Below are 22,619 nucleotides of genomic sequence, written 5' to 3' on the forward strand. Positions count from 1 at the left end.
CGGAAGTGGGTAGCTCTCCACTGCTGGGTAGGGAAGATGTTGCATCCAGGTTGGCAGTGGCTTTGCCTCGGACTGTGCAGCCTCCTGCTGGGACAGGCGGAGGCCCCGAGCCCCGTGGAGCCGCCGGAGCGGAGCCGGCCGTATGCAGTGCTGCGTGGGCAGAACCTGGGTGAGCGGCCGTGGGCGGGCGGGCGGTGGGGTCGGGTCTGCGCTTTTGCAGTTCCAGGCAGCCGGAGCTTCGCATGCGCGGGTGGACGGCGGGGGCCGTGTGGGGGCAGGCGGTGCAGGTGCGACCCTCTCTCTCCGAAGGCCTGGGACAGAGGCCTGAGCTGCGGTTCAGCGGAAGGCCTGGTCCTCGGTGGGCTTGATACATGCTGGTTGCATGAATGACCCGGGTCACAATCTGGGTCCCCTCCTCTGTGGCTGTGTGGGCCCAAGCTAGGCAATACGGCGCATGATATGTACCCCATCCCTTCTTCTTTTCTAATGGAACTAATAGTCATAGTCATAATGATAACTGGCATTTGTTGAGCATTTCCTATATACCGTGTTGTACTAAGCACTTTGTGTACGTGAGTTTATTTCAGCCTCACAGTAAGTTAATCAGAAAGGTACGGTTTTGAGCCCTGTTTACAGATAAGGGAAGTGAAACTCAGAGAGGTGAAGTTCTTTGTCCAAGGTTACACAGCTAGGAAGTGGTGGAGGCCAGTAGGAGAACCTAAGTTTTGTGGGGCTTGAAACATACCTTTTGGGAGGATGTCATCAGCATGTACATATATATACACACATACATACGTACATATGGGCGTACATGGCTTTGGAAGGGGCCCTGGAGCTTAAAGCTTGGCAAACTTCACAATAACTCTGAATCTTGTTCTGCCAAAGTCCTTTCTTTGCGCTGAACGTCATTGGTATGTCTGTATATCTGCAAAGCTGCTACATAGTATTGTTTCTGGATTACCTTGACTCTCCATGAACTCATTGTCTGTCATGTATTGACCACTTAACTGTGTCCGTAGCACTCTGCTAAGTGGTTTCCATACATTATCCTGCTTAATCCTTCAGAACAGGATTTCTCAACCTAGGTACTACTGACATATTGGACCAGATGATTCTTTGTTAGGGGGCGGGGAACATACTGTTGTGAGCACACACTGTTCTGAGCACTGTAAGATGTTTAGCAGCGTCCCCAGCCTTTACCCACTAGATGCCAGTAGCACACCCCACTCCCGGATCAGATAATCAAAATGTCTCTCAACATTTGCCAAATGGATTTTGCCACTGGGGCAAAATCCCGCTGGTTGAGAACAGTACTATTAAAAGTGTGGTGGCAGAGCAGTGAAGTCTGCAAACTATTTGTTATCTGCAAAGAGATGTCTTACAGCATTTGAGATTGTTTAGAAATTTAACGGTTTGACATTGTTGCAACATCCAAGCAACTCGAAACCACTTCTAGGTCCCTAACCCGGAATGCTTTCTAGGTAGAGGGAGCTGCTAATTAGTCATACACAGTAGGGCTAGGTAGTGGCCTGGGACAGACTAAAAGTTACAAAAACTAGTCCTTTACCATAGCTTTGTTTGAGAAACACTGCCCTAGACCATTCTGTGCAGTGGGTATTTTTATCTCCATTTTTAAAGAAGAGGAAACAGACACAGAGAGACTGTAACTTCTGTAAGGTCACGTAGTCTATAAGTGTAGACAGGAACCCAGACAGTCTAACCCCAAACCCTGCGTTCTTGACCACTGTGCTGCACTGCCTGTCTTGGTGGTAATAATGGCTTTCATTTATCATGTGCTTATTATCTGTCCGGCACTGTGTTGAGCGCTTTTCATAAAAAATATGAAAAAATTTTTGAGCTCTAAAATGAGATTTATTTGAATAAGATACAGTTGACAGATAAAACAGTAATGATGTGGATATGCTTTTCTAATTTTCCAATATTTTGGTTGGTTAACAAACAAATGTCACAGAAGTATTCCAAATAAGAGTTGGAACTGCCAGGAATATTGTAGAAAAAATGTTCACATGCAGTGAAAAGCTGGATCAAATGTCTTTTGGGACCCTTCCAAGGCTAAGATTTTCGGATTCTTTTAGAATATGCTGGCCACTTTAATAATTATACTTAAAACAATAGATTCCATGTGACAGTGTTAACTCAATCTTTAAAAAAAATGCAGTATTAGAATAGTTCCAAAACACATTTCACTTGAAATTCATTATTTTAATGACATTGATATCTAGGCCTTGTGAGATGGGTTTCATTTGCCCCATGTTATAGGGTAGAGAATGAGGTTCGAAAAGGGGAAGTGACCATAAGGAAGGACCTAAGTAGTCTTAACGGTTCTGCCAGGGCCTGCCATTCAGGCAACTAAAGGGAGGGAGAAAAGATAATGATGAAGAGTGGGAGATCAAGGCCCAAAAGTATAGCTATTCCAGTGGATATCGTGTACCTAACAACTCTTGGTTTTAAGCTCATTTTTTGTATTTTTTAAGAAGACTTCCATTCTCCAATTCTAGTCCCCTGCATTCCTGCTTTGGAGGTTTTTGTTTTTGTTTTGTTTTTTTAGAGCCTTTCCAAAACGCAAAAAAATTGGTTTAAATGGAATAAGACAGCTTTAGGTCCAATTGTAGTCAGAGCCTTAGAAACTCATGGAATTCTGAACTTTAAAAATTAGGGCAGGGGCTTCCCTCGTGGCGCAGTGGTTGAGAGTCCGCCTGCCGATGCAGGGGACACGGGTTCGTGCCCTGGTCCGGGAAGATCCCACATGCCGCGGAGTGGCTGGGCCCATGGGCCATGGCCGCTGAGCCTGTGCGTCCGGAGCCTGTGCTCCGCAACAGGAGAGGCCACAACAGTGAGAGGCCCTCGTACTGAAAAAAAAAAAAAAAAAATTAGGGCAGGGACTTCCCTGGTTGCACAGTGGGTGAGAATCCACATGCCAATGCAGGGGACACGGGTTCGATCCCTGGTCTGGGAAGATCCCACATGCCGTGGAGCAACTAAGCAACTTATTAAAATAAATAAGTTTGTTTAAAAAAAAATTAGGGCAGGTATTTAGGTAACAAGGGCTATTTTGAGATATGACGTCTAACTCATGTAAGTCATAGATTTTAACAGAGACCTTTTTTTAAAATTTATTTTTTGCTCCATCGGGTCTTCGTTGCTGCGTGCAGGTTTTCTCTAGTTGTGGCGGGCAGGGGCTACTCTTCATTTCGGTGCGTGGGCTTCTCATCGTGGTGGCTTCTCTTGTTGAGGAGCACAGGCTCTAGGCACGTGGGCTTCAGTAGTTGCAGCACATAGGCTCAGTAGTTGTGGCATGCAGGCCCTAGAGTGCACTGGCTTAGTTGCCTTGCGGCACATGAGATCTTAGTTCCCTGACCGGGGATCGAACTCGCGTCCCCTGCATTGTAAGGCGGATTCTTAACCACTGGACCACCAGGGAAGTCCCAGAGGGATCTTATTTCCCGACTAAATCAGATCATGTCATTCTTTGCCTACAACCCTGTCTTTAAACTTAGAATAAAATCCATGTTTCCTTCATGGTCTACAAGGCTCTGCATGAACTGGCTCCAGCCTTCCTCTCTGGCTTCATTCCCTGCCTTTCTTCCTTCACTCCTTCCTCACAGCCACACTCGCCTCCTTCCTGTTCATTGACTTTCTGGCTTGTTCTGGCCTCAGGTGCTTTCATTAGCTGATCCTTGGGCATGCAGATCTCCACATGGCCGGCTCCTTCCTCCCATTAAGGCCCCAGTTTGTCTGTCCCCTCCTCACTTGCTTCCTCCATCACCACTCCCAGCACTCTCACATTACTGTCTTCCTCACGGCACTTAAAAGCTGTGTGAAATGCTGTCATTTACGTTCTCTCCTCACGTGCATGGCGACACCCCCAGAGAGGGTCTGTCATGGCTGCTTCCCCCACACCTGGCACAGTGCCTGGCACCAAGTGGCATTTGGCAAATCGTTGTAAGTGGACAACTTACAGAACCTGAAGCTGCCGTTAGGAGGTAACCTGTTTTCCTTTTGCAGTGTTGATGGGAACTATTTTCAGCATCCTGCTGGTGACCGTGATCCTTATGGCATTTTGCGTCTACAAGCCCATTCGGCGCCGGTGATGGCCAAGCCAGCCCTCCCACGAGCCTTTGGGACCAGAATAAGTCATGTTGCACATGGGTCAGTGGAGAAGGTGGAATCAGAACTTAACTGCTTGGAAACGATCATCGGTCTGGACAGTTGGTAAATGCTGAATGATTTAGAAAAAACATCTAGCCATTATCTTATCCTAACACTGTAATGCAAGTATTTGGCCACTTGAGCCTGCTTCTCAGTGTTTCTTTTTATATCTGGCTGTACCTGTTGAAAGTAAGACCTGAAGCTCCAAGGTTCAGTGTAAAGTTGGAGTGTTCACGAGAAAGAAAACATGACTTTGTGAGTGATGTAAAATCCACACTGGAAAGGAATAATCATTAATGCTTGAAAATATTAAGAAGAGTAAGACTTAACATGTAGACATTCCCTGCTTAAGAACCATTTGGTCACAATGGGTTAAGAATCCCAAATGTTTTTAATTATCCCCACTTGGCCTAGATGCCCCGTTTGCAAAGCAGTGTCAGCTGTGGGGAACACAGGCCGCCACTCCTCACTCTGCACGGAGCTCTGCACTCAGACGCCCCCACTGAAGTTGGGGTCACACCAGCTAGGCCTGTGACCACGGGCACCCTTGGGCTGGGAGGCACTGGGGGTGGCTGGAAGTGTTAGCACTTGGCCCATCTGAAAAAGAATTGGTCCCATTCAGACACGTTGATCTCCTTGTCCTGCACTTAAGTCTTCCCAGCCCTTGGCCTAGAAGTCAGGGCAGCTTTTCTGATTCGGAATCTAAAAGAGACTCAGCAGGACCTCTTTTCCGCCCTGGGTGGGGAGGGCCTACAGAAGTGCGTGTTCACTGTGGCGGGTGGGTGTGTGTTTACACAGTTTAAGTTCAACTTTGAAAATGCTGCTATTCACTTGCACTGTTGGTGAACTGGAATTTTCCCCCATGGAAATACTTTCGTACATACAGTATTTATTTTATTTTAAGGGTGCTGGGTTTAACTTTGTTGTTAAATTAAAATGCTTATCTTGTTTGTGCTCCATTCAAGCACAGCACTGATTTTGTTTTTAACAACCGGCACTTAATGTGAAATAACTGATGTGGGATACAGTAACTGACTTAAGGATTTTGTTTGTAACCCTAACACTGAGTCACTGAAACGTGCTTTTGAGCAAAATGTCCATTAAAACTAAAGTAAAATCTTATGTGCTGTTTTATTCCTAGTAATTATTTTCCAAGCATTTAAAATGCAGGTAGGGGTGTGTGTGTGCGTGTGCACACACTTGAATCTGATTTAATCTCTTGAGGCACTGTGAAGTGGAATTTTAAATTAATATGTGAAATAACACTACTGCCCCAAGGCAAGCTATTGATTATTTCAGAAAACTGACTGTAAGTAATCTCTCAGGCTGGGCCAGGGGCCAGAAGACCTGGATTCTTGTCCCAGCTCCAGTTATAAACAGGCTTACCTTCTCTAGAGCTTCAGTTTTCTCATCTGTGAAACAGTGATATACACACTTTATCTTTCTTTATTATAGTGAGGATCAAATGATGTAAAAAGTAACACAGATGGAGGTGGGGTCACCACAGTTGGCCTGTGCCTTGGAAGCCCGTGGTTATTGACTGGAGGGAGGAGTGACTGGGATTCTGAGACTTTGGCACGGACAGAGTTAAGTCCCAGGAGCCCACATCCCCGCCTCATCTGGGATGCCATGTTTTGATATCTGCCTAAAAACTTACTGCCATTTTTAGAATTTTAAAAGGAAACGGTAAAAACTTGTCAGGCCCATAAACCTTGTGACCTGCCGTTTGCCCAGTAATCACCAGCCAGGTAACTGGATCATGTTCAGTTTTCTGAAACAATAGTTATTCCCCATACAGATCCAAAACCCAGCCTGCATCATCATCCCAGTGTTACTGTCTGTTAAGTATGAGATTTCAGTCAAAAGTAGGACAAAGAATAACCTTTGTAGAAAAAAGCTTATTTCAGAGAAATGAGTAAAGATGACAACATCAATTCCAGGAGCGAGAGAGCAATAAACTGAAAACTTTTATGCACCAGAGGTTGACCAATTGCTATTTTCAAGTGGAATTATTCTCCTGATCTTCATCTTCAGGAGTGCAGAGGGGCAGTGGCTGAACCCTAGTTTTCCTAAACTGAACTGTAACAAGTCCCCTAACACATTCGACTAATTTACACCAATCATAAAAACAAGTTATTTTAGCAAACACTATCTTAACTTTCTTTAAAGTTGAGATTAAGAAGTCTGCAGGTGCTGCTTGAGAGTAGGGGCTTGGAGTCTTATTAGTGGATTACAGTTTTTCCCACAGGATCTCAATCTTATAGCCACACTCATTTCTAGACATGGGCCTAGCTTGGACTTTGAACTCCCATCATTCACGGCACTGCAGCCATTTGAAGTTGCTGTAGTCCAACTCATCATTTTTGATGTCATCTGCGTTCAGGAGGAAACTGGGACCAAGCTGGTGGTTATGGTCTCTTTCCTGTCATTATTTAGAGCAGACTTTGCCCTGACACCTCTCATCCAGCATGGTGTGATGAGCTTGTTTGTGTATCTTAGGAACTTTGTTACCCGGTCAGCCCACCACATCCGTGGATTCACCCAACCACAGATTAAAAATATTTGGGGAAAAAAACATTCCAGAAGGTTCTGAAAAGCAAAACTTGAATTTGCCTCACACCAGCAACTATTTACATTAGCATTTACATTGTATTTATATCTATTTATATAATTTACATTGTATCAGGTATGTGATCTAGAGATGATTTGAAATGTTCAGGAGGATACAGTAAGTTATATGCAAATACCATGCCACTTTATAAGGGACTTGAGCAACCACAGCGTTTTGGTATCCATGGGGCATCCCGGAAACACGCCCCTGCAGACAGTGAGGGAGGACTGTACTTAATTCCCAGCACTGTCTTATGTGTGGAAGTTGCTCCATGAAAGTTTACTGCTGGTAATGGTCCACCCAAGCTTTAATAAACCCTGAAGATAAAGTTAGAAACTATTAGTTTAATGAAATAAGCCATAGGTATGGCTTGTCTTGACCTAAGAAGAGTAACAGTTTTCACAATGCTCAAAATATTGCTTACTTCCCGCCCACCCCACCCCACCCCAAAAAGCAAAGCAGATCCTTCACAACTTCTGGAAATACCAAGGCCTCATTTCCGGAACCCAAACATTTTTTACTGGTCACTGCCTTTTTTGTTTTATTACCAACATATTCAGGTGTACGGCAAGTCCAGGAGGCTGAATCATCACCTGAACTTCCAAGAAAGGAGACAGCAGATTTACTGAGATTAGAGAGATCTAATGTTGGCTTGGCTTCCAGCACTCCACAAGAGACAGTCCCTCTCCAGGGCTGCAGAGGTACTCAGAGCGGCCCAATGCTGGCTTTGGAGTTTCCATTTGAAAGGACTAGCGTGCGGGCGTGTGGACCGTGTGACTTGGGCAGGACGCTGAGAGGACTGTGCCACCTTTGTCACGCACGAGCGAGGACTGGGAGGAATTCTAATGTTCCAGTAACGTACATAACAGGAAGGGACTAGAAAAATGTGAAGAGAAAAAAAGACTCAAAGGCTGTCTAGAATATTGTACGAGCACCCTCTAAGGAAGCAGTCTTTATTTGTATTTTAAGAGTGAACACATATCGAAAACTGCTGTGACAGTGACACAAAGTTCAGTCCCTTGTTAACTGACCTCCTGGGGAGAAAGTCAAAGACATGGGGAAGCAGAACAATGGAATGCAAACAGAGATTACCTCTGTTCACCTTAGTGAGTAAACGATGGGGCCTAACTGCAGCCATTCCCAAGACGTATCTTGGCTCAAGGTAAACGCCAAGTAAACAAAATGCTAACTGTGTATCTGAAACAAACATGATGCTGCATATACTGGCCTCGTGTGCAGAGAAGGAATTTTGGTCAGACCATGAAAAGAAAGGCAGATGGTCATATGGAATCAAAAGCACAATTCTTTGGGAACGTTTCATTGGCAACGCTAACTGTATATACAGCCGTTAAATGGAACGGTAGTTCCTGTTTCCCTTCCCGTCCCCAAAGCAGCGCAACAGACAGGAAATGGACGCAAAACAGAGGAGGAGGATATTGTTCCTAGGTGATTTCAGTGCAGCCTGTAGGAATGAATCCTTGGGCCGGGCTGGAGTGAGGGTGCCCTCGGCCGTACTCCCCAGGTTCTCTATGTTGTGCGGTGGTTATTTACAGAAGGGTTAGACAAAATAGTTAACTACTAAGGGTATCCAAAAAAGGCCTGAGAAAATCTGGTTAAAATGTATAACCTTGTATTGCTACTGATGGGAGTAGTCGTTTTTATATCTTTTAAAAATAATAAAAAGATTCTGTTAAAAAATATATTCATCCAGAAAGATGTTGATTTGAACTCTAAAAAGTAACGTAGAATCATCATTTTCCCTTTTGAATACAGAGCCACTGAGTTCCGTTTGTAGCTCCCTTTCTAGTTTCAAGCCCACCCCTTCCTCTCAGGTGCGCCCAGGGCACGTAGTGAGGTCTTCCTAGGCCTCTGCATGGAGACCCTTCACCAGAGGCGGCCTGGAACACACCCCTGGTTTGGTGATCCTTTGGTCAGCCTGCTCACTTCAGTAACAAGCCTCGGGCTCTACTAGCGGCTCCTCCAGCGCCAGGATTAGCTGCCTTGGATTTAGCCTGGAGGATCCTGCTCTCAAAGGAACTGCCTTTACAAATTCAAATCAGATCCCTCAAAGTGGAGTGAGGTGGTTTGAAACCACTAGTAATTTTTAAGGCTAAGGCAACATCTGTTGGCATCTGTATATCTTAATTTGATGCAAATAGTTAACCCTAAAGTAAAATAGATCCTGTACTTATCTCCTCTCTAGCTGGGTGTGGAAGGAGTGGAATAAGGTGGGGACGGAGTAGAACAGTGACAGTGCCCTAGAAACCCTGTAGAAAGGTAAAAATAGAAAAGCAGAAGGGCACAAATGATCCATTTCTTTGGTGAACTGTACAGAAGTGTCTCCCAAGTTCTCATACACCACACTCTGCAAAGGCTGCTGCTCTCGTATATAAAAGCACCCTGACTCCGCAAGAACTTGTTTTGTTATCACTCCTTGATAAAAATTAATGTACAAACCTGCGGGGTGGGATTGGGGATTGGGTTTTTATCTAAAGCTGGTAGTAAAAACGTGACCTGCAAGCCAGTACAGCTATGGAAAGTGAGGACGCTCTCCTCCCCTCAAGCCTGGAGATGGGGCCGCTGGCCGCCAGCCCGTTCACGGGGAGCGTTGCGGGTGGCCCCGGGGGGGCCCTGGCCCCGCACCTCTGTGGAAAGCAGGGTCCGATGCTGCATCGTGTGAGGCGCAGTCCCTGGGCCCGCATGCGGACAGAGCCTCTGGGTGGGAGGCAGGAAGGACTACTTCTCGGTGAGCGACAGCTGTAAGACCTGCTGCAGCTCCGCCTCCTCCTCCCGCAGCCGCAGCTCGTGCTCCTCCAGCTCTTTGGCGGAGAGCTCCATGGCCAGCTGCAGGTCGCTGTCAAAACGGCTGGTCTCACGGGAGGCGCCGGGGCACAGGCCTTCAGAGTCGGAGGGGAGGCTCTCCTGGACAGCCCTGCGTGAGAACGACATGGGGCAGAGAAACTGTTTTAACATCGTCATCGTGGCAGCAGCAGCAGCAGCCATATTTCTTAACTGCGGACCCAGTGTGCGCCGAGTCCGGCGCTTCCTGTCCCCTCTTGTACATGATGCCATCGATCCCACGTAACTCTGGGGGTGCAGGTGCTGGATGCAGGTACATGCCTGCCCGAGATCACCCAGCCACTAAGTGATGGGGCTAGGCATTGAACCTGGATCTATTTTAAAGCAAAACCCAACTTCAACACGTTTTCATATGTGCCCAGACTACAGGAAAATGCTTTGTAAAATGAATCTTTCCAGTTTAACCCCTTTTAAAACGGATAATCTGGGAATTCCCTGGCGGTCCAGTGGTTAGGACTCCAAGCTTTCATTGCTGAGGGCAGAGGTTCGATCCTTGGTCTGGGAAGTAAGATCCCACAAGCCACATGGTGCAGCCAAAATAATAATAATAATAATCATCTAATCATCTCTGTAGCCCTTCCCCAAAGTGGCACCATCCTTAACATCGTATAAACTTCCCACTGACGGCACCTAGACCCTCTGTGATCATACGTTCTTCGCAGAAGATCAGACCGATCAGAAAACATTTACTGGGTGCCTTTCTGCCCACGGCAATGGTTAGTGAACTGGTCAGCAATTCTATCACCAGTTCCTGGAAGCTCAGCCCCCGAGAGTTCAGAGCTCCTTTTATGAGGAATTGCCCCAAGAGGAAGCAAGAGAGCTGACATTGTATCAAGTCTCTCTTGCCAGGCCCACTGCCGAGTGTCCTAAGCGCCTGTGCCAACCTCGGGTCAATCATCAAGAGTCACTTCAGTCACCTCTCATCCTGGGCGTCACAGGTATGTGCCTGGCCAGTCCCTCCACTAGAAGCTGGTCCTGAAAGCTCCTAGGAAAGACATGTGACAGACACGAATACCCCTTAGAAGGAATAAACTGTTGTACTGATAACAAAAGGAAAGCAGCAAGAACAAGATTAAGAATATTTACAAGTCCATTATCCACAAAGCTGTGTGAAAAATTAATAGAGACTGGGGTCATCTCTAAAATGACACCCAAATGTCAGATAGTATATGGTCCACTACCTTGCTTGATTTGATATCAAGTATGAGAAGGTGGTAGCTGTCAATCTATTAAAAACAACTCAACCTCAGGCCAAGTTTCAATGAACAAAGCAGCTAATTCTTCTAGAGCAAGACTGGAATACATAACTCATTATTTGTCGTCTTTGGCTACTCCTCTTCTCAAAACTTATGGCCGACAAGGTTTAAGTAGCTATTGGGGGAAAAAATAAGCTCACTTAGAACAGGAAAAGGAAACGCATACTGGATTGACAGTGATGGCTAGGACAGGGAAGCCTCTCTCAAGGGGAACATGCCAGCCCTGGGGTCTGGCCCTTGGCCCAGCAGCCTCAGAAAACAGAACGGCTCTAAGAACGGGTCCATGGGAGGCGGGGCTCATGTTACCCAAGCTGAGACTTCAGAAAAAACCAGGATGCCAAAAACCGCAGCTGGGGGGACACTGGAGTGTGGGTACCATTCTCAAAGCTTAGCGGCCGCATGACGGCAGGCGCTGGGGCTGCTTCATCAAAGAACTCCCAGCACCTGGCACAGAGTCTGGCACAAAGCAGGCACTGTGCAAACATCTGCCGAATGAACGATGGAAGGACAGAAGAAACCAATGAACAAACAAATGGACAACAGGAGCCCAGGACCACACCAAAGGGCAGTGGAGGGAGAAGCAGATCCCACTCTAGTAGAGCAGGAAGCCACAGAGGGAGGGGACGGAGGAGTTACTATCCTCAAGCCCTGGACGGTCCCAGGAAGGTGAGGCCTTGAGGAAGAACCACATAGGAAGACAAGAGGCAACTGTTCTCAGGCTGGTCTGTTCTCTCCTTAATGCTCAAGAGTCTGGGATTATGCCCCTTACCACAGAATGAAACATCTGAGTGAAAAACAATTTTAACAATGAATCAACCATCCTTTTCCTCACACTCTTATTGAGCAACCACAACGCAATGACTGGTCTTCACTGGGGAGGAAGTTGGGATTAAAATCCACATACCTTTGTATGAGACTACTGACACATAGATAACATTCTAGGGAAAATATGACGGCGTAAACTAGCAAGAATTTACTGTTTCACCACTGAGAAGTTATATAGCATGCTCCGAAAGATAGAAGATTATTAGCTACATCAGTGAGTATAAGGAAAAGACAAGTCTGTCAGGCTCTATCCTGTGAATGATGCTGACTGGGGCTATGCAGATGGTCTCATAAGCTTTTATAAAAGACCAGGTACATAAAATATAAAATAACCCATGTAGGGCTTCCCTGGTGGCGCAGTGGTTGAGAGTCCGCCTGCCGATGCAGGGGATGCGGGTTCATGCCCCAGTCCGGGTAGATCCCACATGCCGCGGAGTGGCTGGGCCCGTGAGCCATGGCCGCTGAGCCTGCGCGTCCGGAGCCTGTGCTCCGCAACAGGAGAGGCCACAACAGTGAGAGGCCCGCGTACCACAAAAAATCAAATAAATAAAAAAAAATAACCCATGTAAATACCATGAATATGCCAAACTTGTCATTTAGAGTAAGTCTGTCAGGTTAGCCAAAGACTGAGGCCAAACTGAGGCCAACCTTCCAAGCCCCACCATTTATTCTGATAAATGCACCTGGCTTCTTCTGGACTCCAGTAAGCTCTGCTGGATGGCAAACTGCATTATCTCGTAATCTTCATCCTGCAAATACACATTTCTGCCGTTGTCTTGAACGTGGTAAGATTCAGGAATTTCAAACACAGATTGATCAACCTCAAAGTTTGTGAGAGTGGAAGCTGAAACACAAAAGGTGACAGTACAGTGCCTGAGTTAGTAAAATAAATTTCCACTTCAACTTTTTATAAAACTTTTTTTTAATTAAAAAAATGAAAAAATTAAAATGATTAAAATCAAGGTTGGCTACTATGTAAGAGAGATTTCAAGGAAGAATAATCTTGACAGAGAAAAGTACTGGAATACTGTTTTTTTCTTTTTGCCTTCACTTTTTTTTAGTAATAAAATGCATAGTCACACAAAAAATATATAGAAGACTGTAAAATGAAAAGTGAAGATCTCTCTCCCTACACCCTGTCTCCTATTTCCAAATTCCAGAGGTAACCAGTGTTTACTTGTGGGTCCTTTGAGGAATGTGATGTGTATATATCACACAATCACACCAATGTGGTTTTTTTTCCTTTTTCATTATGAAATATAGTAAATATATGAAAGAAGATGTAAGATATCTGTAACTTAAAATAAAAATGATAATAATAAAACAAAGGCCTGTATATCCCTCAACTGGCCTAAGACACAGAACACTATTTTACCACAATAAAAATTAAAAAAAGAAATTCAATTACATTTCGATATACTAGCAATGAGTAACTGGAAAATAAAATTAAGAAATAAGTCCATTTACAATAGCATCCAAAATCTGAATTGGATTGATGGCAAAGGAGCCTGAGGAAATTTTGGGGGGTGATGGAAATGTTCTGTATCTTGCCTGTGGTAGGGGTTACGTGGGTGTATACATTTGCCAAAAGGCATTGAACCGTTACATTTAAAATGGGAGTATTTTATTACATACACGTTACACCTCAATAAAGTTGTTTTTTAAGAACAGGCTGTCTTTTTAATTCGAGTGGGGTCATACATATTCTGCAAACTTTTTTTCACTTAATTGAAACTAAATCTAAAATTTTCTTTCATTCAAGACAGAGATCTACTCATAAGATACTCTAATTTCAAACTGAATAATTACTATAATGACTAAATGTATGAGGTTTTTTTTAATCACATAATCCAACTTTTTTTTTTTTACCTGAATCAGATGGGGTCCCTTCCACATTTTGAGATACAGTTTCTTCAGCAGTGCTACAGCCATTAACATTTCCAAATGTAATCCGTGCATTTAAGACATGAAACAAGGGAATTTCTAATAAAATAAAAGCTTTTATAAATAAACTTTACTGAGAAGAATAACAGCCAGCATTTACTGAGCGCTTACTATGCTGGTACCATGCCAAGTACTTTTTATAAGTATGATTTCATTTAATCATCATAACAACCCTTCCCAATACACAGATGGGAAAACTGAGATTCAGAGAGGTTAAGCGACTTCTTCTAGATCACAGTAAGTGATCGAGCCAGGATTCAAGTGGATACAGGATACAGGAGCCAGGATACAACTATCCAAAATGTAACTTCCTCACAAGTAATATGTATTATATGTGGTATCACGCAGACTAATTCAAGCCCAGAAACATATTAACGTATCAAAGGATCTTAGTGTCAATTGTCTTCCTCAAATAATAAGTTTAATTTGAAGTTTCACTTAAGTAAGGTTTCATATTAAAACAATGAATGTGTCACGTTTTTATGCCTTTTTCATGTCAGCACCATCTGTAAATAGAACTGATGGCTGGGGAGGGATCTCCTAATGTTAATATGAAAAATGAACTAAGAATCATGACACTTCTTTAAACCAAATTAAACTAGAGGATAACTCTGCCCTCCTCCGTTAAGTCTACTGTCTGCTTCTTTTGCCTCAGATGCTCCAATTCCCTGAAGCACACTCTGTCTCCCGCAAAAACGGGCAGAACCTATGGGCGCTCCTGTGGTTTATTGAACGGTACCTATTTTGACAGGAAATCCAGGTGGGAATTCCAGTTTGATGAAGTCTCTCAGTCGGGCAAAATGCGCACTAGTTCGGGCCATCAGGTCAATGATGGGGATGACCTGCTCCACGAGAGACAGAGGAAACTCCTCACACATCCACAGCATTGCTTTAAACCTGCCGGATTGGATGAGAAAAGACTGAGGCCATCTCCCTCAGACAGGGAGACTGCGTTACTTCTACGCAGTGGGCTAGACAACGTCAGCTTCCTTATGTCCCACGCCCCAGCCTTCCCAGTCATCTTACCTCCCCTACGTCTGAGCTGGGAAGGGATTAGAGCCACAAAGGACTCGCATCACCCTGTCATCGGGCAAGCAGGGGAAATGACCTGCGCTACAGCCTTAATCGATAGCAAGCAGTAAGAATTGGTAGCTGGTGGAAACCATTTCATTTGATCAGCTGAAGCTTGTTGACAGTTAAAAAAAATAAATAAGGAATTCTTATATCCAATCTATATTCTATTTGGAGAAGGTCGAATAATAAGGTGGGCAATCTACTGTTACCTTTCATCAGATAAAGTAATTTTTGTTATTTTGGGTTTTTTTTTGTTTTTTTTTTACAGGATGTAGGACCTTATTTCCCAGACCAGGGATCAAACCTGTGCCCCCTGCAGTGGAAGGGTCTTAACCACAGGACCGCCAGGGAAGTTCCAGTAATGTGAAATTATTTTTAAAGGAAGGGAACAGAGGAAGGACCGAACATGACACTAGAAAACAGCACGACTTCTGAAACAATCAAGAATCCGTTGACAACGGCTGCTGAGTCTCTCTTACTTTTGTGTTCTAATCGTCAGCTCTTTCGGCCTTCCGATGTCTCTGTCCTTCAGATCAAACTCTTCGTTGAAGTACTCATCAGGCGTGATGGCTGTGGGGTTGTTGGCGGTGGCACACTCTGTGGTGAGGTCCTGCCGAGCCAGAACTCAGGGGAGTCAGAAATGCCAAATGATGCTGACAAGTGGAGGCCTAGGGCACCTAGCCTTTGAGGTGGACATGTTAACCAGCTACAGAGCAGGAAGTTCTAGTCATTAACTTTTTTTTATTAAGTTAACTGCACAGAACAAGAAAATTGACAAACAGATTACCAAACTACATGACCAAGTCTAATGGATTTCTCCATTTCAAATCATTTCTCCACTCTCCTTTTATCTCCTGATTATAGAAAGGAAAAAGAGAGACAGACAGACATATCTGAAAGCACATGGGATCTGGAAGATTTGGAGTTCAGGTTCCAGCTCTGTCCTTCTTTAGCCTGGGACGCTGGAAAGGTAATTTCATTTTTCTGACCCGCAGTGACCTCCACGGCAGCAATTTCATATGGTTATTGTGAGGACTGAGAAAGGAAGTGTTCGTTCAGGTGCTCTATTAAAATATAAAGTCCTGAATCCTTTTTTCAGTTCCATTTTACAGAGAGGGCCTAGTTTAAAACAGGAGAGAAAGCACCTGATTTCTATAATCACTACCTGCCTCTAAAATCTTTATTTTCAAAGACTCACTCATCTTATTCTCTTCCAAAAGAATATCTCAGATTCCAGATGGGGAGTACTTTTTAGCCTGTTCAAATCAAGTGGTCTGCTCAGGATTCAGTAAATGCCACCACAAGCAGAGAAAAGTCATCTCCTGTTAAACCGTGCTGGAAGCTCACACTTCGACTTACCCCTTGAGCACCAAATTGGTGTTCCACAGTCCCCAGCAAAGACTCCAGTGGGTTCCTGTCCGCTACAGAGGAGGGAAAAGTTGAATGTCGAATATTATACCTTAATTATGATTATAGAAGAAGATTCTCATCCTACCTTCATGTTTCTCCATCATGCATTAGGAAATCCATCTATGGACAGGCCAATAAAATCATCCCCAATAGCTATCAGCTAATTTATCCTTTTTTGTTTTCGTTTTTTAAAAAAATACTTATTTATTTATTTATGGCTGCACTGAGTCTTTGTTGCTGCGTGCAGGCTTTCTCTAGTTGTGGTGAGCGGGGGCTCCTCTTCATTGCAGTGCACGGGCTTCTCATTGGGGTGGCTTCTCTTGTGGTGGAGCTCGGGCTCCAGGCACATAGGCTTCAGTAGTTGTGGCATCCTGGCTCAGTAGTTGTGGCTCGCAGGCTTTAGAGCACAGGCTCAGTAGTTGTAGCACACAGGCTTAGTTCCTCCGCGGCATGTGGGATCTTCCCAGACCAGGGATCAAACCCGTGTCCCCTGCATTGGCAGGCAGATTCTTAATCACTGCGCCACCAGGGAAGCCCCTAACTTACTTTTTCTAGGACACTTTTTATTAGGATCTCTAAGCTAGATGAACAATAGTTATAAGAATTCAATCAGAATAGTAGAGAAAGTTTGGATTTAGGAACGAGCCAGATCTTGATTCTAACTGCACCTTGGCTGGCCGGAGGCCTCAGCTTCCTTACCTGTCAAACTGGACTAATGGGAACGGTAGGGGAGGTGTGAGTTAACAATGGCCACACGCTCACCGCACGCTGCAAGCCCCAGTCTCAAGGTTTACGTGTAATAGCTCATTTGATCCTCCCGATGACTCTAAGGCAGGTCTGGTAGCACTCATTTCACTGCTGAGGAGACCAAGGCACAGCAGGTAGGTACTTCACACGGCCCTGAACTGGCCTCGCGCCAGCTGGGATATGGCAGCCATGTATTGGCTATGTTTTGGCTCAGAGCCCAAGTTCTGTCCAAATCTTTCATCGTGATAGTTTGGACTAAATCACTCATTCCAGTGATAAATATTCTCCAATATACTTATCTACTTTTTCAACCGAATCCAACAATTGTCCTGCATAACACATAAACAAGCCCTGTGAATGGCTTTAATTACAGCTGGAGCCAACCACAGGCTAGGACCTCCAAGAATGAGTCAGACTAAGGAAAATTTTATAAAAAGGAAATTTGGATTCGCATGACCTAATCACATTAACCCCCAAATTTAACAGAGGCAACAAAGACTTCCTCTAGGCTAAAAAAAAAAAAGGGGGGGAGAAGGGGGACTTCCTTGGTGGCGCAGTGGTTAAGAATCCACCTGCCAATGCAGGGGACACGGGTTTGAGCCCTGGTCCGGGAAGATCCCACATGCCGCGGAGCAACTAAGCCCGTGCTCCACAACTACTGAGCCTGCACTCTAGAGCCCGCGAGCCACAGCTACTGAGCCCATGTGCCACAACTACTGAAGCCCGTGCGCCTAGAGCCCGTGCTCTGCAACAAGAGAAGCCACTGCAATGAGAAGCCCGCGCGCAGCAATGAAGAGTAGCCCCTGCTCACTGCAACTAGAGAAAGCCCGCACACAGTGACAAAGACCCAACGCAGCCAAATAAATAAGTAAAATAAATAAATTTATTTTTAAAAGAAAGAGAGAAGGGAAGAGATTACCTTTATATCTCTTTTTTTCTTCCTCAGTCAGATGTTCTGTCCGTATTTTGGTTATCACACTCACATTGTTCACTGTATAGACCTTGAGAGATGTGTGTGAAAGGAAACAGTGACACGGGGAATCAAAACTCAACAAATAAGCATAGCAAGAGCAAGAATGCTGAAGCCAAAACAAAACAAAACCCAGCAAAATAAAAATGAGAAATGGTTAACATTCATCAGAACCCTTCAGAGAAAATACACAGCTACCAACTTAGAAATGCATCAGCAGTTACTTTGCATCTCTGACATGTTTAATTACCCCTGAGTAGTTAAGGGTGACAGGCTGCACTTTCCAACTTGCCCTTCTTGTTGCTAAACACTCTCAAAGAAGGTCCTGGAATTTAGGCCTCCCAGCTGGATTTCTACTAAGGGGCCCAAACCTGCATTGTGTACTTGGACTGATTTGTGGTAATCTTATACTCAGACCGACTTAGACAGCCATCGGACAGAAGGAGAAAGGAAGGAACACAAGGTTCTCTACACTGGTAAGATTGAGAGAAAACCAGCAAGCCACTATTTAAAAGGTATCCCGTATATTGACCTCAAATTATTTTAACTGCCAGGGTCAATGCTCTGTTTTCAAGGTTGATTGAAGAATACTGGGGTCTGGAAAATCAAACATCACAGTTCACAAAGAATTAACTGTATGCCAAAACGTGGATTCCCAACGTCTAAAGATTCAGGAAACACACCCAGCACTGGAAGGACTATTTCTAAGTGCATCTCACTGAGCATGATGTAAGCTTTCTTTGCTCACTCAGAGGTCACCGGAGGACCCTGCAGCTGCTGGCAGCACCGTCGTGAGCCATCAATCCCCGCTGCACTGCAGGGCTAACGAGAGGCCAGGAAACAGCTTTCCAGCTGACACAGTGCCAGATGACTCGAGCAACTGTCGTCTCCACTATGACAACTATCTTCTAAATTCACTGACATCAGGTAAGTGGGCTGGAAGCCTACTGGTTACAATTAGGCTGACTAAAAATATTGGCAGAGTCATAAAAGCTACTTTACAATATATATTTTTTAAACCCACTCAGGCGATTAAAATAAGATGAACAAGCAGGTTAAATCTAGTCCTTTCTTTTTCTTTTCTTTTTTTTTAAAGAATTAAAGGAATTGTCACTCCCACCAGGACAACTGGTACCTGGACTCATTTCTCTACAACATAGTTTCTCTTTGCCATAACTAGAGACCTCCTTGGGACATGCTATTCCATTTTCTGAAAGTCAAATAAGATAAATCCAAGGAAGAGACACATTAGACAGAACTTATTCCCCAGAGCACCTCCATGGCACAGATGCATGACAAAATCTGAACAGACTCCTCATTTGCATAGAAGCTAAATAGCTATGTTAAATCTTATTTTAAGAGTTTCCTTTTACCTTTGCTTCGTAACCATTAACAACTTCTGCTTTATCTGTCCTCCAGCCCCAGAATCCGGATTTAGTTCTGATAAAAAGTGAACACCACAAATTTCCACATGTACAATATGCCATTCAGATTTATCCCTGCAGCCTTTATAGGTTTCTTCCCCCAGCTTAAGTTAGTGAAGGACACTTGGAAATTAGGGTCCTACTGTCCACAGAAGGATGTTATTAACAACAGATGGCTCAAGCATCCCCCACCCCCTCCCACAGTTATTAATCAATTTGCCTCACCCCCGGCAAGAGAAAGCCTCCATTCTTGGCTTCTTTACGAAAGCTGCCAGCAGAGGCAACAAAGGTGGTGACATTTATTGGACAGCTGTCCCCAAGAAGTGAGTGCAGATGACCAGCGTCCAAGGGCTCGCCACTCTGGGCCAGAGCATTCATCTGAGTCATCCCAGCCGTGGGCACCGATAGAGTCAGTGGCTCTATCCCCATAAGCAGCAGTATCTCAATCCAGGAATTCTTAGAACAGTGAGGCACAGACCATCCTGCTCCTGGAGAACATGGGTGAGGCAGGAACTCATCACTGTGGAGAGCTGCTTGCAGAAGCCATTAGTGCCTGTGGAAAGGCTTGGGAGTTCGCGCGCGTTATCAGGTTTGGTGCAGCGGGGGAAAAGAATATCAAAAGCAGTTTTTCAGCCCAGCCGTTGAGTCCAGCTCTGTGGAACTGCTTTTAAAGCAGCCCAGCACTTCAGCAGCAGCTGTAGCATTGGTAAAGTGCCCAAACACCCAGTTACTCAACTCAATATACTCCTGGAAAAAAAATGCATTTAGGAGCCAAATGCGGCCAAGAGGCTCTGATTCTTTTTCAAAGCAGCTCACCCTGGGAAATGCTCCCACTCCCGGGGGAGCCCTGCCCAGACTGCCCCTTTGTCTAGGACGTCACATCCCAGCTCCGCTGTGACTGCTGCACTTGGGCCTGTGTCGGGCAACTGCCTGCCTCCTGCTCCGACCCCGGGGTGAAGCAGGACACTGCGCAGGAAGCTCCAGAACGGTGGCCGGGAGGCGGTTATCTAAATGTTGTGTTTCCAAACAGTTTGCTTTTCTTCTAATGAGATTTGGTAAATGCAATTAGTCCAGACAGGGTATGCGGAGTTTTATGTGTGCATTACAGTCCATCAGAGAAAGGAGGGACCAGAGCTTACTTTACTATTCGTTACCCACAGTTAGCACAACGTGACCGATGGAGGGAAAGAGAGGACGCCTAAAAGGATGATACCACATGCTAGCTATCTCCAATTTACATTCCAGAAACAAATTTAGGGACCGCACCTGCCTCATTAATGAACCTTAGTCCCCTTTTAGTCGGCGATCAATGAAAATCAAGATATTCCTTTGGGTGAACAGTTCAATCCTCAGTTCCTGTCTTTCACTAAGCACTTGGTATCTTGGCACAGGAAATCATCGCTGTCTGGCACTCGGACTGAAGGATGACTAGGTCTGCTCCACTTCGTCCTTCGTGGATGCTGAGAAATCAGAGCCGCACTTTCTCCCTGGGAGCTGCCACACTCCTCACTCAGCCACACCTGCTCTACCTGCAATCCTGGCTGCTCCATTTCCTTCCCCACATCCACTCTCTGACAGCTTAGTTATTAAACTCAACATCTACATCCTATTTTAAAACCAAGATTCTAATAAATCCTTGGCTCCTTGATTAACTGTACATGCAGAGGCATCTGATAATGATAGGAGAAAACCCAGCTTCCTCTTTTGCCATTTTCACCTCTGCCCGTCTCCACTGAGACCACCATGCCAAAGGCCACTCAGCACATGCTGGGACTCGGAGGCTGCCACACAATGTGGCGAAAGGCTCTGAGGGTGGCAGGGAATGCTCTGTTTAAGGTGGGCAGAGCAGAACCTTTCAGAGGAGAGACAAATCCAAACTGCAACCAGAGGGTATATATCCGCAGGCCCAAAATTCACTCGGGCAAAAGTATTACTTTGCAAACATCAAGCTCAGAGTAAGATTAGGAGAAAGAAAGGGGTGAAGAAGACTGTCATAACAGGCCCACATCTTCCAAATTTAATCAGCTGAACACTAGCTCACACCTCGGGTAAGAACCAGGCAAGCACACTTTTTCTAGCAGCAAACCTCAGCCTCAAGAGGGGCCCAAGCCCTTGCTTGAACCACGAGAAGCTCACTAAGCACCTATTCCATTCCAAGCACCACCGAAACCAGCAGGTGCCTTCTAGAAATTCTCCCTCAGCAACTCTCTGATGCTTGCAAAATGAGGGTTAGCCGGAACCATCTGAAAACCCCGGGACCACAGGAATACAAAATGTAACTCAGTACAAATGGAAGGGGGGCTGTCTACCCTCCGCTGGGTAACAGCCAGTAACCATCACATTCTCTGTAAATTACACTTCAGAGCAAACAATGACGCTACAACTCTGCTGCTAAACTACGGGGAACAGTGGCTCCTCTCGTGACATCTGAGATTTCATCTCGAGATTCACTCCTTTTTTCTTTTCGGCTGAGGAAAACAGGAACCTGAAGATGAAGCCGCTTGCTCAGAGCTGCACAGTTAGCAGCCCTGCCGATGGTGCCAGGTTCCTCCAGCCCTCGGCTCCCCCGTCTTCCAGCTTTATGAGCAGAGCCCTAGGCTGGCGTGCCCTCCCGGCCTGCAGAGGCAAATGCTGAAGCCTGGAGATGTTTTCCCAAGACCCTTCCAGGTAAAGCCACGGTCAGTCCCTAAACCTTGCTGTCCCTGGAAGACAGCGGCTGTCACCTGGTGAGGCCGGTGCGAGGAGGCTGGCGACAGGGGACTGACCCTGCCTCAGGGAGTGTCACTCCCAAAGCAGCAGCATACCTGGCATTTTCTCTTCTGCTACCAACAAATACCCTAATTCCACAGCTTGATCTAAATTAGGGGAAAGGGGCACTTAAACCTTATGTTTGATTAAACCGAAGACTCTCAGTTTTATTAATAAATTTTATACTGGAAACAAAGAAGAAAAGGAAAAGAGAGAACGGTCAGTATATTCATTAAGAGAAAAGAAAGCCTAAATCCAGAAGAATAGTGTCCATGTCAGCTCAGGCTACGTCCGCTGCTTTGGTTTACAGAGAGCTGGATGTGACATCCTAGGCAAACACTCAGGGCTCTCACAGAATCCCTCAGTTCGGTGTGTTCTACGGTAGAAGCACTCAGGCCAACAGCTATGACAGCCTCCACCCCCTTACAAAGGCCCCCCCGCCTCGGCTCTGCCCACAGGCAGAGGCCCAGAAATGGTGTTCTCACCCGGGTTAACCGAGGCACAGACCTCCCCAGAGGTTTCTCCACATAAAGTCTGGAATAAAACTGAAACCCCTCCAGACTCTTGCTCTAAACTATTAG

At 45.3% G+C, this 22,619-nt stretch overlaps 2 protein-coding genes across 3 annotated transcripts in view; one reads left to right on the plus strand and one right to left on the minus strand.

Moving 5' to 3' along the window:
- Positions 1-2: 2 nt before the first annotated feature.
- On the plus strand, positions 3-8,464 carry LOC109552581 (uncharacterized). Its single transcript, XM_073790202.1, has 2 exons — positions 3-169; positions 4,027-8,464. Exons 1-2 carry the CDS (start codon positions 37-39, stop codon positions 4,110-4,112), a joined length of 219 nt encoding a protein of 72 aa, XP_073646303.1. The 5' UTR covers positions 3-36; the 3' UTR covers positions 4,113-8,464.
- The window catches only part of ANKRD13A (ankyrin repeat domain 13A), a 39,947-nt gene continuing 25,030 nt past the window's right edge, over positions 7,703-22,619 (minus strand). The window contains exons 7-15 of one of the 2 annotated variants that reach the window (XM_019950212.3): positions 19,240-19,306; positions 17,816-17,897; positions 16,099-16,160; positions 15,219-15,349; positions 14,405-14,562; positions 13,591-13,704; positions 12,405-12,565; positions 10,558-10,625; positions 7,703-9,713 (exon numbers count right to left, since the gene is read on the minus strand). In XM_019950212.3, the coding sequence (XP_019805771.1) occupies positions 9,518-9,713; positions 10,558-10,625; positions 12,405-12,565; positions 13,591-13,704; positions 14,405-14,562; positions 15,219-15,349; positions 16,099-16,160; positions 17,816-17,897; positions 19,240-19,306 (1,039 nt within the window). In that variant the 3' untranslated portion in view covers positions 7,703-9,517. The remainder of the gene's footprint in view (positions 9,714-10,557; positions 10,626-12,404; positions 12,566-13,590; positions 13,705-14,404; positions 14,563-15,218; positions 15,350-16,098; positions 16,161-17,815; positions 17,898-19,239; positions 19,307-22,619) is intronic. The other variant, XM_019950213.3, reaches the window with a different exon arrangement.

The sequence above is a fragment of the Tursiops truncatus genome, chromosome 13 (genome assembly GCF_011762595.2).
Source record: "Tursiops truncatus isolate mTurTru1 chromosome 13, mTurTru1.mat.Y, whole genome shotgun sequence".
NCBI lineage: Eukaryota > Metazoa > Chordata > Mammalia > Artiodactyla > Delphinidae > Tursiops > Tursiops truncatus.

Bases quoted from the DNA above. Each gene is read 5' to 3' on its own strand.
- LOC109552581 (XM_073790202.1), top strand. From the start codon at position 37: ATGTTGCATCCAGGTTGGCAGTGGCTTTGCCTCGGACTGTGCAGCCTC. The intron at 170-4,026 runs GTGAGCGGCCGT...TTCCTTTTGCAG, and splicing joins GCTGCGTGGGCAGAACCTGG to TGTTGATGGGAACTATTTTC.